Source organism: Corvus cornix, chromosome 3 (assembly GCF_000738735.6).
Source record: "Corvus cornix cornix isolate S_Up_H32 chromosome 3, ASM73873v5, whole genome shotgun sequence".
Lineage (NCBI taxonomy): Eukaryota > Metazoa > Chordata > Aves > Passeriformes > Corvidae > Corvus > Corvus cornix.
Window position 1 is genome coordinate 64,914,136 of NC_047056.1, and position 17,539 is coordinate 64,931,674.

Consider the following 17,539-nt stretch of genomic DNA (forward strand, 5'->3'; position numbering starts at 1 on the left):
ACCTACCAGATAGATGGGTATGCCAGAGATTACACATTACCAGAGTAGCTAGACCTCCCACCTTTAGAGTTCAGCAGCTCTGCTGATCAGTCAGTTGTGAGTACCTGTTTAAACAGGAGGCTGTTCTTCCTCCTGAGGGTTGCCAGTATCTTTGCTTCAGAATTTAGAGAAGGTGCAAGTTTAAGCTGGAACTGCACTTGCTCTTTTAACAGTATGCTCACCTGCATTCAAATTGATGAAAATATGATGTATTTGTTATGTATGTTAACAACATCATACACAGCTTTATTTTTCAGTTCAAAATTACAGGAAGTTTAGTTACTTCTTTTTAGCTTTAACTGGTGTGTTGTATATTAACTTTCATTGTTGCTGGATTAGATCTGAGTAGAGCACTATTGTCATTCTATCATCATCTAACACTGTAGGCTTAAATTTAAATTTAGTTATTCTTTATCAATCTCTCTTGCATTCGTGAGCAATAAACTTTCTCCTTCCCTGAAGGAAATAACTTCAAATGTTTTAAGAATGAGTTCTTGTTATCCACCTGCTATCAAATTCAGGCTTGGGAAATTCATCAGAAGACTGAATTAACCAAACAGAGGCATAGCTGAGGAATAGGAGACTAAAATAGGGAACTAGGTCCAGCTGCTGTCCAATATTTGAGTTTATATACAATCCTATGCCAGGATAAATGTAATACAGTATATTTTGCATAGTGAAAGAATGAGAGAAAGCATACAGGCAATAAATTCTTGGTCTGTAAATCCACTCCATGTAGTACAGAGGAGATATGTTTTATTTCATTACTATGTTTATCTTGATCACATGAAAGAAAAGCTTCACTTGCAACCACAGCTTACCCTTAGATCTCTATTGACAACTAACAACAGTTTCTCAATGCCTTCACTGACCTAGAAAAACTTCCCTGTGATTTGTTTGACACATCATTAGCTTAGATGTTATATTGCTACTGTTGCTTCCTTTTTTTGGTTTGCTTTAAGTTACAGAAGTCATTTAACAGTAGGCTTGTATTTATTACTTTCTCTGGATGCTAGCTTAGTTCTATCTTCCCTGCTGAGAAAGCTGCTTTTGAACCCATGCCATCCTCTTTTCTTTTTGACAGACTTTCTGGTGGCAATTATCTTAGCTAAAGGATGAGAGAAGATTGAAGCCTCATTAGGCTTGCTTCTAGTGCTAAGCTATTTAAGAGCAGTGTAATCTTAAATATTTGCCAATGATTTTTTTGAGAGTTTGGGCTAAGTCAAGATAGTGGCTTTCTCACGTGTCTCAGGATGAGGCTGGCTGCAGATTTGTTTCCTTTCACTGTAGACCAGCCAAGGCCTTTTAGAATGATGCTATGTTTGTGTTACTTGGCACAGTCATCTAAGGACTTGCTGTCTCCATGCAAAGGATTTCTGATGGTGTTACTAAAGGTCATTATAAATAGCCTCCATCATTGCTTTGTCAACAGCAGAATTTATCTTAAGCCCTATGAGTGGCAATCCTGCCTGCTCCCATATCCTTTAGATCTACAGGACTGCTATTCATATTGATGCAAGTGGTTTGCTACTATCAGATACATAGACAGCAGTGCACTGCCAGGATACCAATTTTGGGGGCAGTTTTTCTTGTAGGGATTCTCCTTCAGGTAGCAGTGCTTTGTAGGGAATTATCGGTTGTTTTGAATATAACTCAAAGGAGCACAGAGACAAATGCTCAGGTTTGTGGAGTTTTTCACTGAAATCTCTCATGCCAAAGAAATTTTGGATTCCTTTCTGAGAGGAAAGGAGGAGTTCCTCTTTTTAAACACTTCATAGGTTGTCTCTGTGTGTATTATAAGCAGTATTTGTATGTAATTATTCTAACAAATTTTTCTAATTATTCTTCTTCCAAAGGAAGAGTGGTTATAATTCTTACCTATCCATGCTTGTAAACCAAAGGCTAGTCTTTTGTTGGGACACTTGTCCCTCTGTGAATGAATTTATCTCAACATACAAAGGCAATAGCATAGACTATTGCTTCTGCAAACAATGCATTTCCAATTAGCTGCTGTTCTTTCTTACTCCCTGCCTCCGATTTTTCTGTTTTTCCAACCTACATACCTAAAAAGCTTTTCTTTCCTGTAGCTGGTGAACTATGTTCAGTCCCTCATATTTTTATTTGAAGCAAAGAAGTATAGTATCATCATTTTACAGATGAGAAGCTGAAGCACGAACAGGCAGGAAAAAAAAGAGTATTGTTGCATAGCAGTTAAGGAAATTATTACATTATACTCTACAGGTGTTAGATTGCGTTTTAGACAGACTGGACAGGTAGCAATCTGCAAACAGAGAAACTTAAACCCCAGCACAAGTTAAGTTATATATTAGATTACAGTTTATGTATTTTGAAATATTTCTCATTAATTTGCTTAAAACATGCTTTTTCATGGCAAAGTTACAGGCAATTTCAGATCTTTTATGCAGCCCCTTTCTTTGCAATGTGCATCAAACACACATTGGATATATTTTTTTTACTTGTAAAAATCCTTTAATTGAGTCTTTGTTTTAATAATATTACAGGAATTTGTTTTTAAATACAGAAGCATTAAGTGATGCTAACAGAGAACAGGCAGTGCAACTAAAAATTTGTCTAGATCAGAATTAGGAAACACTGGGAAACACCAGCATGGCTTGGCTGCCATTAGCAATAATCATGGAAATTACAGCTTTTTTTGTCACGTTGCAGGTGTGTCGTCTGCAAGACCTAGTACGAAAAAGTGAGCAAGGCCTCGGGACTGCAGAAGGACACATCTCCAGTCTTCAAGAAGCTCAGGAAATACTCCAGAAAGAGCTGGAATTAACTAGAGCAAGACTGCGAGAGACCACAGATTCACTGTATAGTGTTGAGGTAACCATGCTGTTGGAGAATAAATTGTGTAAAGCATGGTCACAGTGATCCTTGGTCTTGTTTTTAAAATGGCTAGAAGTGTTTTATGGTGTACACCTGATAGAAGGAGCTTAATGTGGCTTCATCAAAGAAGAGATTTCTATTTCAAGCAGAGAATTTAAAAAATGGAAAATAGGATAGGTTGGTTTGGGATTTGGTTTTTTAAAATTTTATTTTATTAGTTGGTTGTTTTGGAGTGGGTGTTTTTGTTTTCAGAACAATTTTAGTATTTAACATGTAGTGCTGCAAGCATATCTTTGTGTGGTTAATGTAAATTGTAGCTGCCAAAACTACATAAAAAATATGTTCAGAGTTTTAATAGAATTTCATGAAAGGGTATGAGTTAACACTTGCAATTCCAGACAGTTCATGTCCTGATGCAAAACAAGGTCCAGAGCTTACTAGCTCTAGAATTCACAGAAACCTTTTTGATGAGTTTTTTGAATACATCTATGCCATGTTTTCCTTGGATAATGGACACAGTCTTCATTTCAGGATCGAATTTAGGATTTCAGTAAAGATTTGAGAATAATTTTTAGGTATGTGCTATGATATCTTGAAAGTTTGGAGACTGTCACTTCGAAAGTGTGACCACTTTATATCATTAAGCAATTAATTTGCCTAGGCAGAAATGTATCATCATTTTAATTGGCTTAGATGGAAATAGAACTGTCAGTTAGTCTGTCAATAGCTCATTGACTGCAGCACTGGGTAAATATTTCATTTTTGTTTCCGCAGTAAGTAATGTACATTTGCAAGATCACAAGAAGTGTTTGAAGTAGAGCAGCAAATATTATAAAAATTTTTTTTCACTGAGCCTGTTTTCATATTTTTTTTAACAAAACCAGCCTGAAACAGGATATTGGTATATTTTTTTATTTTTTTCAGCTACAGTCATTAGAGGTGCAGAATATTACAGATTATGACTTCCTCTGTATTTTTTATAATGTCGCTAAATGTTCTTACGAACGAGTATTGCTCTCTTCACCTATTAAAACATTTAAACATTCATATATAGTAGGTTACTAGCAATAACATTTATCTTAACAGATTTTAAAATATATCGAAATGTGGCAGAAAAGGTCTCATTTCAAAAAGTATTAATTCAATTTAGAGGGTTATGTTTGCTTCTCATGAATGAAGCAAGCCCTGCAGAACAACATTCATGTAAGTAAGATTTCTAGGTTGTACCTAATAATATTCTAGTATGGTAAAATTTCAGCAGAAATTGGTGGGAATTTTAAGGATGGTGTTCTCTGTGGTCAGACTGTGAAACCTTGTTTCTAGCAGGCTTGTCCCATCAAAAAACAGAAAGAAGGTATACATGAACTTTGTATCACGTACGGATAGCTCAGCCTTTGAAATTCAAATACTGGATATTCGATGCTTAAGAAAATTTAAAAAATAAAATTCAAAACGTTCTTGACAAGGACCTAAGCCACCTGCTCTAATTCTGAAGTGAGCCCTTCAGTGAATGGGACTTGTTGACCTTTTGCAGTTCTTTGCAACATAAATTATTCCATGATTCAATGTAATGGTATTTGAAAAGACTGCAGAATGACTTACTGGAAAATTGCTTTTTATAGGAATACAAACTTCTGTTTCGCAAGTAAGAAATATCAGGAGATGTATAGGCATTAATTGTGCATGACTAGGAATTTCACACTGAAGAAGCTGTAGTTCAAATTTATGAGCCAATTGTAATTGATATTTTTATTCTAAATACACTCACTAAATATTTGAAATACACTTTTGCTGCTGATCAGTCTCTATTGTAAAGTTTGTATTTGCAGGGAGAACTAGATCAGGAGAGACAGCAGCACGAGGCAATGATTGCTGCCATGAGAGAGGAGGAAAAGTTCAAAGTTGACAGAATGGCACGTGACTTAGAAATAAAATGGACAGAAAATCTTCGGCAAGTACTATTTTTTTTCTTATATTTTTTAATAAGAAATGAACTATGTATTTTATGCAAATGTACTATGAAATGACATATAAAGCAAAGGTTTCTATCATTTAGGATTTTCCAATTATTACTGAGGTCTTAATTCTTTCTCACTTCTTGCACAAGGTCCCACTGCATTTTAGTTATTTGACCTTTGTTTTCAGACAGGAATGTAATAAGCTTCGTGAAGAGCTGAGGCTGCAGCATGAAGAGGACAAGAAGGCAGCCATGACTCAGCTGTTGCAGCTGAAAGAACGTGAGAAAAATGCAGCAAGGGATGGATGGCAAAAAAAGGTTGAAGATCTTTTAGACCAGGTAACTATGGTGTCTTTGAAAACTGGAAAGCCATTACAGTTTAATTGTTGGTGGCTTATTACCAGCTAAGTAAATTAAATCAATTGTTATATCTGGCTTTGAAATGAAATTTGTTAGCATAGGGCTTTTTAACCTAATCGCTATCAAATATTTTAAATAATATGTGAAGATAACGTTAATTATATGAATGTTGTTCTTTACATTAAATGTGAATAAAACTTTTTACAGTTTTGAGGGGAAGAGGGAGAGGATGTTGACAGTCTCACTTCTTCACTACAAGGTTGTTTTGATTTTGTGAGCTCAGCTGTTGTGCTGTTAAATATCTACCAATGCTAGTTGTTTGGACTTTAGAGGTATCCCCTATATTTACAAAAATAATAATCTCCTATGTGTACAAGAATAACGCTGTACAAATCTCTCAGAAGTCAAAATATCCCTCAGTTTCTATGACACATTTATTACAGCTATGTCTTAAGTGATTTTGAACAATATTGTGGGATAATTTTGTGTAAATACTGAGGTTTTTTAATGGTAACTCAAATTCATAATCTCAGTTATGTTAGATAATTCAAAGAAAATACTTGCTTTGTACTTTTTTCAAACCATAAATGCTGTAGAACTGGTTTTATTGACTCCAGTTCGAAGAAATAGCTGATAATGAACAAACACATTTTAAAGTAAGAGTAACAGATTTTGGAACTCATTAAATGACTGTGATTCCAGGGTGTTATAGTGGGATGGCTTTTAATTTGCTGTCTAATTTGGGAAGCCTAGAAAGGGACATATTAAACTTTCCACAGTTTTAACATACTTTTATCTCTACCTTTCAAAAATACCATGTTAAATCTTACCTACAGTTTCATAATGGAAAATTAGTATGTTGCAAATGTACTTTTTTTTCTGCCTATGCAAGACATTTTGGAATCAGAATGCTAACTGTAATAAGGAGAATTTACTAGAGAATTTTCAGACATGGGAAAAGGTTTCCATATGCAAAATGGTTGTGTTTTTCTGGTTTTTTTAATTCCTTTTACTATATCAGAACTGTATGCGAAGAGATTATAGCATGTGAGGACTATTTTTTTTTTCAATCCAGCTGTGGCTTTTCCATACCACTATTTGAACTGAACAGCTATTTAATAAAGATTGAAAAATTAGTGTTGGTAGTAGGGAGTTAAGCTTTCTCTCAGTAGGAATCTGTATTTTATCTGTTACACCTGGAGGAGAGAGAATTCCAGACCATAGCGTAAAAGATGGGTGACTTAACTCTTGGAGAAATGGATCTGTAGTACATTCCTCCTGACTGCAGTACAAAAAAGGTAGTCTCTGAGAATTGTAGTGACCTGAATCACAGAATCACAGACTTGCTTAGGCTGGAAGAGGCCTCAGGAGGCTGCTCAAATCAGTCAGCACTGAATTAGAACCAGGTTGCTTAAGGCTCTGTCCAGTCAGCTCTTGAATAACCTCTAAGGGTGAAGATTCCACAGCATCTCTGAATAATCTAATTTACTGCTTAATTATCCTCATAGTGAATTTCTTCTTTATATTTAGACAGAACCTTCTCTCTTTCAGTTTGATTGTTGCCTCTCATTGTTCTGCTGTTCTCCACTGTAACAAGGCTAGGTCCACTTTCTCTGTAACCACCTCATAGGTACTGGAAAGGTATTAAGTCCCACAAAACCATTTCTTCTTTAGCCTGAGCAAATAGAGTTACCTCAGAAGGATATCTGTTCCAGTCCTAGCCTTCTTGGTGGTAGCTCTCCACTGAATATGATCAAGTTTATCAACATGTGTCTTGTACCAAAGCTGAATGAGCTGGAGGAGGAGACAGAATATGCCCTCCAGGTGATGTGCAGTAAGCGCCAACTTGAAGGCATTGACCCCTTCCCTCAAACTACTGGTTGCTCTACAGCCCAGTGTGCTGCTGGCACTCAGTGCTGTAACACCATTCTGCTGGTTCATGTTCAGCCTGCCATCAATGAGGTTGTGCAAAGCAGATCTGTGACCTGGTATGGACCAGTGCGCAGGTTTGGTCCTTCCTGTGTCAAGGACTTTGCATTTGTCTTTGCTGAATTTTGTGAGGTTCCTGCCAGCCCGTACCTATAACCTAGATAGGTCCCTCTGGATGGCAGCCCCATCTTTCAGGGTATGGTGTCCATTCCCCTGTGTTGTCCTCCGCCTTCTATTCTTCCCAGCTTGGTGTCACCCACAAACTCCGTAAGGATACTCCTCTGTCTCCTCCTCCAGAACTGATAAGGTACTGAAATGAGCAGGTCCTGGAATGCCTTAGAAATTCTACCCTGAGCTAGAACTGCCTGAGATATTGCAGTAGGGCTGTGAAATTGTGGATTTGTTACACCCTGGTTTTAATTTGTGGGAATATGTATTTGAAACCCATTTGAAAGGCATGAAGCCTGTATAAAATTAGGAGGAGAGGGAATCCAGCTTCTCTTCCTGCAGTTCAGATTTTTACACCTGAAATAGTGGTCCGCTCTATACCAGTCGTATTATAATTTATCAAAACAATAGTCAGGGTCTCTGCTAAATAATTTTTAAATCCTGATTTGACAGCAAATGTGGCCAACGTGTGTTCTTTATGCTGAGAAAGTGTCTAGAGGTTCGTTGCTTAATCGTATAATTTCTGTTCATAAAGGTTGAATTCAGAAATTAAATGCTCGTCAATACAGGTGCAATTTTCTAATATGTATTGATGCACCTCTGATTTGATTTAAAAACAAGATACAAAGATATGTGTAGCCTAACTTGAAGTATAGGAATGGTTATGTAATCATACAGGGCTGAAGGGCTGAAAAAACAGGTTTAAATATAGTTACCTATACTGTAGAAAAATACAACATAGAGTATGCCCACCTGGGAATGTTGCTGACTGGTGCTGGAAAACTGAATGAAGAGACACAGAGATAAATGTTAATTAAAAAAAAACCCAAACCAAACAGTTTCAATCAAAAGAATTATGCCCATAAAGTATACTAAGCTGATTGGAGTTTTTTAAATTATGTTAATTCCGATCTACAAATTTCTGCCACTTCTATTTGTTTCACGTTTGGTAGGTGGAATCTAGCTCTTGCATAAAGCTAGGTAAAAGTTTTGCTTTCATACCAGTAATGCTAAGTAGTCCCCCACAAAATGCATGTCAGATTATTGTTATTCTAACAGTATAGCTTTGTTATGAATAAAATAATTTTCTTGAGATAAAATGCTACTCAGCTGATTAAGTGCTTAAACTCATTCTTGCCGGTTGCAAAGCACCATCTACACTTAAATGTGGTTGGTGCTTTAACTAGATCAGTGTCTAGAGACCAAGTATGTAGTTTTTATCTCTGATATGAGAAATTATTCTAGAAGACAAAAAAGAAAGTGCTTTTCCTTTTTTCCCTGTAAATTACACCAAGTACTTCTACGTCAATCCATTCGAGAGTTTCATAATGAAATATGCAGTGAATTCAGATATGCTAGCTCCTTTCCATTCCTCTTAGCTCTATAATGGGGTTTTAACGCTTTTCTTAAAAACATTTTACTGCTGAGAAGGCTTCAGCCAGGGCTAAAATAGCTGGAGTTTTCTTTTTTTTTTTTTTTTTTTTTTTTGAAAGCATGAGCGTGTTCTCTCTTTTGCCTGGCTGCCTTGTGCAACCTTCAGTTCTGGGCTCTGAAACATAAGGGTTAAGATTTGTATTCTTCTTATCTGTTTCCTCTTGTGATACATTTCTTTCAGTAAACTGAATCAAGGGTTCTCATTGTGGATGGGCTTTTCTGTATTTGAGATTCTCCCATCAGTATTGATTCTCCCATCTTCCTTACTTTTCAGTGACATGTTTCAGTAAAGTAAGTGGTTTTGGCATTATTTTTTCCCGTATTTAGCTTTCCCATTCTTAAGTAGCTTCATACATGGCCAAGCATTAGTGTGACATTCTTCTTTCTTAACTTCGTCAACTTTTCACACCAAAGATACGTCTTCTATTAAGAAAATATCAGAAAGAGATATCAGAAGTAGTACAGCAAGAATGGACAAAAGTATGCTACATACATTTCAGTAGCTGTTGTTTATTTTTCCTACTGCAAAGACTTCTTTTTTGAAAAATATGTTGAGGTTTCCTCTTCAGAGTTTGTTTCTGTGATGGTGTTCTCCTTTTTAAACTGTCAAAAGTATATAGGAGGAACTTTGACTTACATAAAAATGTAAATATTTCCTTCTGATGTAGTTATTATTCAAATTGTAGTTTTCAGGAAATGACAAACTCAGTTTTAACATACTGGTCTAAAAATAGTGAGTATACTGCTGTTGATGGAGTGCTGAGAAAAGTCCCTGAGCTCCTGTGCACATCTGTAAATGGCTTTTGATCAGGCTTCATTCAGATGCAGTTACTGCTCCATCTTTACTTGCCCGTGTAAAGGTGCTTATTGCAGAGCTGATGTGCATCCACATTAGCAAAATCAGGAAATGCTACTTTCTTTCCCCAGCACAAGGATTACTGGCCTGTTCCACAGCCTGGGTAATCCTTGCATTAGAAGATTTCCTGTCAAATGGATGCTGGAAATTTCTACAAGAAATAACCTGCACGTACCTTGTATCAGTTTCCAGAAAGAAGGGAGATAAACTTTCAGCACAGAATCATTTTACTCAGCTCCCTGTCAATTGATATGGTCCTGAACACCCTGTCTAACAGCTTGTCTGTCAGAAACAGAGTGGAGGTAAATTTCACGACTCCCTCTTAATTTGCTTTGGTAATTCTTGTATTCAATAATACTAGTAAGGCTACCATGACATCTAGTGGATGGTAAGGGATGTTAGGCAAGATTTAAAAAGCACTTAAAAAGCTAATGTGTGGAAATTCAAAAGAATAAAAAGAAGTATCTTACCAAGGAGGGAGAAAAGAGCAGAGGGCACCTTGGAATGCAGTTCAGGGTAATGTTTTATGCCTCTTCTTCAATCTGTAGATACCTGTTTTTCCAGAGGAGCATGCTTTCTTTGACTCTTGAAAACTTTGACAGGTTAAGACAGCTCTCAAAACTGTGGTCTTAATGGGACTGTGCTGTAACTCATGCAGGCCTCACAGAGAATTGGGGGAGATTTGGGAGTTTCTGCCTAGATCATTGTCTGTGTGCATCCTGCCACTCACCACTGGTCTAGAAGAATTGGTACTCCTGTACTCCAAGTGGGAAACCTATGCTTTAAACAAGTTAGAAACTGCTCCACACGAGCATGTGGATAATCTCATAGTCCAGACTCACTGCAGCCCTCAGACAGCCAGCTACTGAGGGTGCTTCCCCTGGTTTCATGACTGTCTGCTTCTCAATAAGGAATCCCTCTTGTTCTGGGCTGCTCCCTATTCTCTGCAGAGATGTGATCCTGATGATGAGCTGGTGCATTTGTTCTGTCCACATTGGTCATTGTAGTGTTGTGCGAAGCCTGGCCGTGAAAACAAATGCCTAACATTCAGCTGTTCGTTAGGAGCCTTTGGTTTTGGTGAGCTCGTTCAGCCCAGCCCACGCCTTCATCATTATTTTACTCTTTGTTTAAAAGATTCTGAATATAATGGAGGAAATTCATTAAAGACCATTTACAATTAAGAGCTACTCAGCAAAACAGGCAAATAAAAGCAACAGAACAAATCAGTGTTTTCAAAGTATTTTCAATAGGACACAGTAGGAATACTAACAAGTGTGAGTTTTTTCTCTGTTTTATAATAAATGTCTTACTAGACTTTTTTATCTCTCTTTTGGTTCCTTCTTCATTTTTTTTCTCCCATGGTGTTGTGTTTAATTGAGTTAAAAAAATACATCTAGGCTAATGTTTGAAGCTAATGTTCATATCCAAAGAAACCTGTCTACCTGATCCTAAACTTCTAATTGAAATTTAATGTCACAAGTTTTTGTTTGGCAGTAAATCTGGAGAAGACGGAAAGACTTCTAGTTCTATTTGTCAATGGATGAAAAGAACATTAAATTCTTAGTACTGTGCATGAGTAAAAAGTTTGAGATTTGGAAGTTCACACTTCCAAAACTGGTAAATAGAAATCTAAGCCAAATCCAATAGTAATGCCATCCCCAAAATGAAATTTTAATCCTGTATTTATATATGTTTTTGCCTTGAATGTAAGATGAAGATTCTGGCAAGCATCTAGTTTTAAAACACTTCCCTTAGCCTCTTTGCTCTGTACTTGCTCGAGTAGCTTTTACTTTTGGTTCAAAACCAATGAGAACAGCAAACCCTGGAAGGAACGAGAGAGAACTTATCAGATGAGGCAAAATTTGTTTGAGATTCAGCAGGTGATTAAAATTTGAGATTAAGGGCAATGATACTTCTGTGCTCCAGGAAAAATTAGTCAAGGTGTGTATATAATCTTTAAAATCCTGACAGCATTATGACAAATAAATGAATGAAGCTCTAGTCCCATTCCAAAACCTTTAAAAAATATCAGGACATTCAAATGCACTTGTTTTTTCCCCTGACCATTGAACCTGCAGTTTGTTGGATTAAAAGCGTTTGTTCCAAAATCCAAACAGATACAAATACGCAAAATACCTAGGCTAACCCTTGCTGTTCTATGATTTTGCCTAGAAGTTTCACAGATTCCTAAACTGGAAAAGAGAAAAACTCCATCTTTTTAAAGCAAGAGGGTAAGTTTCCCACCCTCTGATATCCTGGAGATAGCACCTTCCTTCAGGGTTGCTCCAAAACCAGGAGGAAATCAGGACCAGTTAGATCCCAGACATTGTTAAAGATTTCAGAATGCCTTATATATACACTTCATTTTCCTCATCAGAAAACTGTTTGGTTTTGAGATAGGGAAAGGGTTCTAAATGCTGCTTTTTCTTACCAGTCAGAGAGGGCAAACTTTGATGTAGCTCTCCAGTTCCTAGCATGTCACAAGCCTCGAGCCAAGTACAAAACGTTGTAGTAGCAAACAGCTGCTTTCCAAATCTCTGCGGAGTCATCTGCCGCGTAAGCACTGCACAGCCAGAGACTGTGCATCTGCTGACAAATCAGTCCTTCTCTTCAAAGACGTATCTCGAGGGAGAGTTTTAGGGTTGTTGTTGCCATTATTAGCTGGATAAAATGGACCTGTGCCGAAGGTCCCTCCCGCTTCTGTGCTAGGCACCTCAGAAACTCGTTTCCTTTACTAATGTCTGATAGGTGTGCATAGGGTTTGTTCTTCAGAAAGGTAAGCAGCACCTCTGGGAAGTCATTCTTAAAATGAAGCAAAGACTGTGTAGCAATCTCGATCTGCTTCGATAAAACAGGTAAAGTAGGCGCTTTCCCAGTTAGGGTCTCAGGTTTTACGTGAGAATTCCCGTTTGCCAGCAGTGTTTTGAAAATTCAATAAACTGTATAGCAAAGTCAGATTGTGACACAATTTGACATTGAAACGTCAGTGAGGGAAAAATGTTACATAACTGATCTTTGGGTGTTACGAAGACTGATGCTGAAATTCAGTGTCAAGCCTCTCTAATCTGGTTGAAAGTAATTTTTATTTCAGAGAAACCATAAAATAAGAGAACTTCCATGCATTCAATAAATTAATGTCCTGCAGGAAGCAAGGTAACTGAATGAAAATGTGAAAATGACACTGGTGCAGTAAATGTCCTTCTTAAGGAAAATGACACCATTTCATCACCAAGAATGGCCCCTGTGACAGCTGTGATGGGAACACAAACAACTGTTCATTACAATAAGCAAACACAAAGCTTGAACAGTTTCAAATCACTAAATCTATTCTTTACTGCAACACACATTTGCCCAACTAAACTGAAAACTCAGCTCTTCTAGGAGAGATGTTGAAAGAGAGCTGGGAATTCCAGTCTTGTCCCATGTACTGCTTGTAAAGTCTTTCAGTCCTGCTGAGTAGCCTGCAATGATCAGTGGGTTCTAAAGGTGGTACATATAAAGATGTAGATTCTATTCTCTGCTGCACCTGTGCTGGTCCTCTGGGTCATGATAAAGCTCTCTTGGTTACATCTGAAGCTTAGCTTTGCATATGCTGAGGGTGGAGAAGATAGTACTTCTACTGAAAAATGAGACAGCAAAATCAAGTGAAATCAGGTTATATACATATATACCAAGTAGAGATGTGTTTTCAGAAGTTTCTGTACTTTCAAGAAGTAAATTAATTCACTTGCACACCCCGTATCTACAAAGCCTGATTTCAGAGAGAATTGAGCAAGAGTTTCTAATACGACAGTAACATCACAAACCAAATCTTGAATTCCAACCTGTAGAAATAGAGTGATAGTTAAACCCACCTTCTTCCTTGTTTTTTAATCATCACTTTTCTCCATCATAGACATACAGACAGTGATAATTATGCCTGCAGTCTTTTTGCTTCTTAACATTTTTCTTCTCCAGAGCATGGATGTACCTTGCTGCGGAGGTACTCATAAGGATGTCTGGAATTTTTATGAAATTTCTTAATAACGCTTAAACCAGTGTTATTTTGGAGTTCTGCATTCTGAATGTGTTCTGCATACTTTTGAATATGGAGCTGCATCTGATTAAATTGCTACACGTTTTGCTTGAATCAGCCCCCATACCAATCGACTAGCCTATATAATTCTATTTTTACTTGGAACTTCTCTTCAGTGTGGTACAATGCAAACTTTTCTGCTTCAGTTGTAAAGTCTAAGTATTTCTTAGTTGTACCACAGTGCTGCATAGATACATCCAGCAATATAAAGTCCCAAATGTTCTAGAAAGTGAACATTTATTTGGCAGGAGATCATTCCTGCTCGTAACAGCTTTGTTCCTAAACAAATCAAATAGATGGGAAAGGAAGCACAGAAAAATTGGGTGGATTTGTTCAGACTGGCAGTATCGAAGTCCGGTGTTGGAGTTGGAGCTGTAAGATGCTGATCTCTTGCCTTGTCTGCTGGAGTATGATGCCTCCTAGTGTTTCTTTCTTGCGTAGAAAATTAATGCTTACAACTCTCCTGTAATTTTAATAAGCTCATTTTGGATATTTCACAATAATATATTTTTATGTTGTGCCTTTTTTTAGATTCTTGAGACTGAATAACAATTTATTTTTGTCTTTTGGCAAAGTGTTATCTAATAGTTCCCATCTATAGGCTTTCAGGCTGATGTCAAATACTTGCTGTCTCCTGGAGAAAGCCGTTTTCTTGACTGACCTGTGACAAAAGGGGAAAGTGGTCATGCTGGATTTGAAATTGTTCTCACTTAACTTCTGATGACTCTGTGTGTGCATGTGTGTGTGTTTATCTACATGGTTCATATATATAAATACACAGGCATTTTTATATACATATGAGCTATGCATATTATTTGTATGATCAATAATATTTCATAGAGCATTTACTTGGCAATATGTTGGGATTTTTTGCTTTTCATTAGTAATCACCACTAGTATAAGTGGTACATTAAATCATTTTATTGCTGGAGACTTTCAGGAGTAGTCTTTTATGTACCCATTTGGTTCTGAATTTTAAGAAAGATGAAGTATTTTAATAGAAATGTCTTCATTAAAGACTAAACTAATTTTCTGCCCTTTAGCAGTGAAATTTGCTCTTTAATATGATGTATTTAATATGCTTGAGATGTTTAAGAGACACAGCTGGTTGTTGATTGTGCCCTTATATAGTGTCTGTTCATGTACTTAATGATTTCTTCCCAAAATTATTTTGCCATAAAGGAGAAGAGAAAACAAGTGGATAACTTCAAAAGTGTTCAGCTGTGTACCATATGTCTATATAGTAACATTATGTTAAAGAGATAATGCTATACTGTATGTCAGAAACACAACATGGTAAATGACATCATTCTGTTCTGTGTTCAGTAGCTTATAGACTAAGTCAAAGCAACATACTCATATTTTTTCCAGATGGCTTTCAACTTATTTTTCTCTGATGGAATTATAATTAATGTTCTGTGTTTACCCTTCCTTCCTTATCCCTTTTTCTTTTACTTAGTTGATTTCTGAATGTTTCCCTTTATTCCTATGATCTTTCCTTCATAGCGGCACTGTCTCGGTGAAGCTTTGCATAAATCTATCAGCAATGTAAGTGATTTGCACTTACAGCTTTTGAACAGGGCATGCTTGCACTAATCAACCTGCATATCCTGCAGTACTGCTGTACAGCTTTACCCCATGAAATGGGAGACATGGTAATATTTGAGACGAGAACATGTGCTGCTATCAAAAGCTTGTGTACTGCATCCCCTCATCTGTGTGACTGTGTGCATATCACTGGCGTCAAACACTGTGTACGTGGTCATAACATGAGCAGCGATTTTATGTCACTGTTAATGCAAGCAAGCTTGTGGGCAGTGCAGACATGTATTGCAGAGCTTTCTACAAAGCATGGGATCGATGCTCTATTATAATTTGCGGTTTTGCAGTGTGAGTCATAATTGTAGCCAAACTACTCTTTCTATTTTTTTTTTTTCTAATTCTCACTGAGGTTTTTAATGTGCTGAAAACCTGGGATAAAAGTATTGGAAGTTCAGAGAATAGTGTTCAGAGCTGTTTTCTTTTAAATCCTTAGTACAGAGGTGTACAGAAATGGTGGTCCAAAGACACACAAAAAGAGGCACTAATGTTCTCAAAAACATGCTCTTAAGGATATCAATATATGCACTGAATAATCAAAATAATATTTAAAATCACATGCTCTTCTGAAAAGAGTCATATTTCTAACTTTTTTTGTACTTTCCAACGTCAAAACAAATTATTAGAAGGGGGGACTAATCTGACTTGCTTGCTAGAATCATTTAATCCTCATTGTCCTTTATTTTCTGTATAGTCTATTGATGCAAATAGACATCTCCAGACATTGACTCATTTCAGGCTGTGGTTTTGCCGTCACTTTAATCTGGTGGAAGGATGAACTGCTCCTGCTTATTCCTGATCTCTTTGAAGACGGCTTCTTGGCCAGATGTCAGACTTCTCTTGGTCATCTCAGTTAAAATGTTTTCTGCATTTCCAAGACAGAAATGAAAAAATCGTTTTGCCCTTGGCCCATGCTCAACATGTTTATAAATTATATACTGATAATTGTCAGAATTTGGAGCAGGAACTTAAGTGAGAGACTGATTTAACTTCAAGCCAAAAATACTTCTTTTTTATGTCATCTTAATAAAAATTTGCCTAAGTTACCGTGGCTGACTCCATTTGACTGTTATCATGAAAGGCGTGTTAGAGTGTGATCATTACATTTACCTGAGGTTCTGCAGGACTGAGCAGGACTTCCCCTAGAATTGTACCTCCTGGTGGCCAGGGTGAACGGGACAGCACAATGGTGAGAAACCTGAGGGACAGAAACAAGGTGAAAGGGACAAGTGAGAATAGGCTTACAAATGAAGAGAAGGACCAGGTAGATATGAGGTTACAGAAAGGAGAAAAGGGCCCAGCAGTAAACGTGAGTTGAATTAGAGTAGATGGGGATGTGAGTAGACCAAAGGGAAGTTTAGGCAAAATAGCTTATTTTTTTCCTGGAGAGGGAAGACAATAGCACATTGCAGTACTAGAAGATGATGCATATATGAAAATTCAGAGCTGGCCATGCTGGCAGGTATATGGTGCAAACACACCACTTCAGGCTGAGTTTCTAGGGGTGAAGAGAAAAAATACAGTATATATTATATATAGGTATTAAATAAAGTGTTACCACAGTGAAGGTACATTATCAGTGGAGTTACACTGATGCTCAAAATATTTTCTTTTACAGCTTATTGATAAAAGAGTAAGGTAGGAAGCTTTGTGGCTTATAAAAGCTTATTCAACATAGAATAGCTGCAAAAGGCCAAGGGGCTTGGCAATAAAATGGCAGATGAAATTCAGTGTAGATAAATGCAAAGTGATACATAAGGAAAAAAATTGTCACTTTTTCTGTAAAATGATGAGCCTCACCTTGACCTGTTACAACTGGAAAGTAGGTTTGGAGACTGTGATATTCCATGAAAACATCACCTCAGAGCTCAGTAGGAGTCACAAAAGCAGATAAAACTTTAGGAATGTAGGAGAGAAACAGAGAACGTAACATGTAAAACCATATAAATCAGTATGTAAAAATAGAGTTTACTCACATTTCAAATACCTTGTGCTGTTTTGGACTCCTAATCTTAAAAAAGAAATAGTAGAAAAGGGGTAGAAGTAGAGAAATGTGATCATAGATATGAAGTAAAGTTCCTACAAGGAGCAACTCACTGAGCCAAAGCAGTTTAGTATGGCAAAGGGTGTAAGGAGGGAAATGATGGAGAGCTATGGAAACATGAGTAGAATACAGCACATGAAAAGGGAACTTCTCTTGATTCCTTTCCATTACAAGTATTGGAGATCATCATGTCAAATTGGCATGTCTGCATGGAACCTGACACAG

General features: G+C 37.0%; 1 protein-coding gene across 8 annotated transcripts in view; it reads left to right on the plus strand.

Annotated features, from left to right (window-relative positions):
* FAM184A (family with sequence similarity 184 member A) overlaps nucleotides 1-17,539 on the plus strand; it is a 74,517-nt gene that overhangs the window by 38,925 nt on the left and 18,053 nt on the right. For 5 of the 8 annotated variants that reach the window (XM_039569110.1, XM_039569115.1, XM_039569112.1 and 2 more), the window contains exons 7-10: nucleotides 2,728-2,889; nucleotides 4,722-4,843; nucleotides 5,038-5,188; nucleotides 15,178-15,219. In XM_039569110.1, the coding sequence (XP_039425044.1) occupies nucleotides 2,728-2,889; nucleotides 4,722-4,843; nucleotides 5,038-5,188; nucleotides 15,178-15,219 (477 nt within the window). The remainder of the gene's footprint in view (nucleotides 1-2,727; nucleotides 2,890-4,721; nucleotides 4,844-5,037; nucleotides 5,189-15,177; nucleotides 15,220-17,539) is intronic. The other 3 variants (XM_039569111.1, XM_039569114.1, XM_039569116.1) reach the window with 1 other exon arrangement.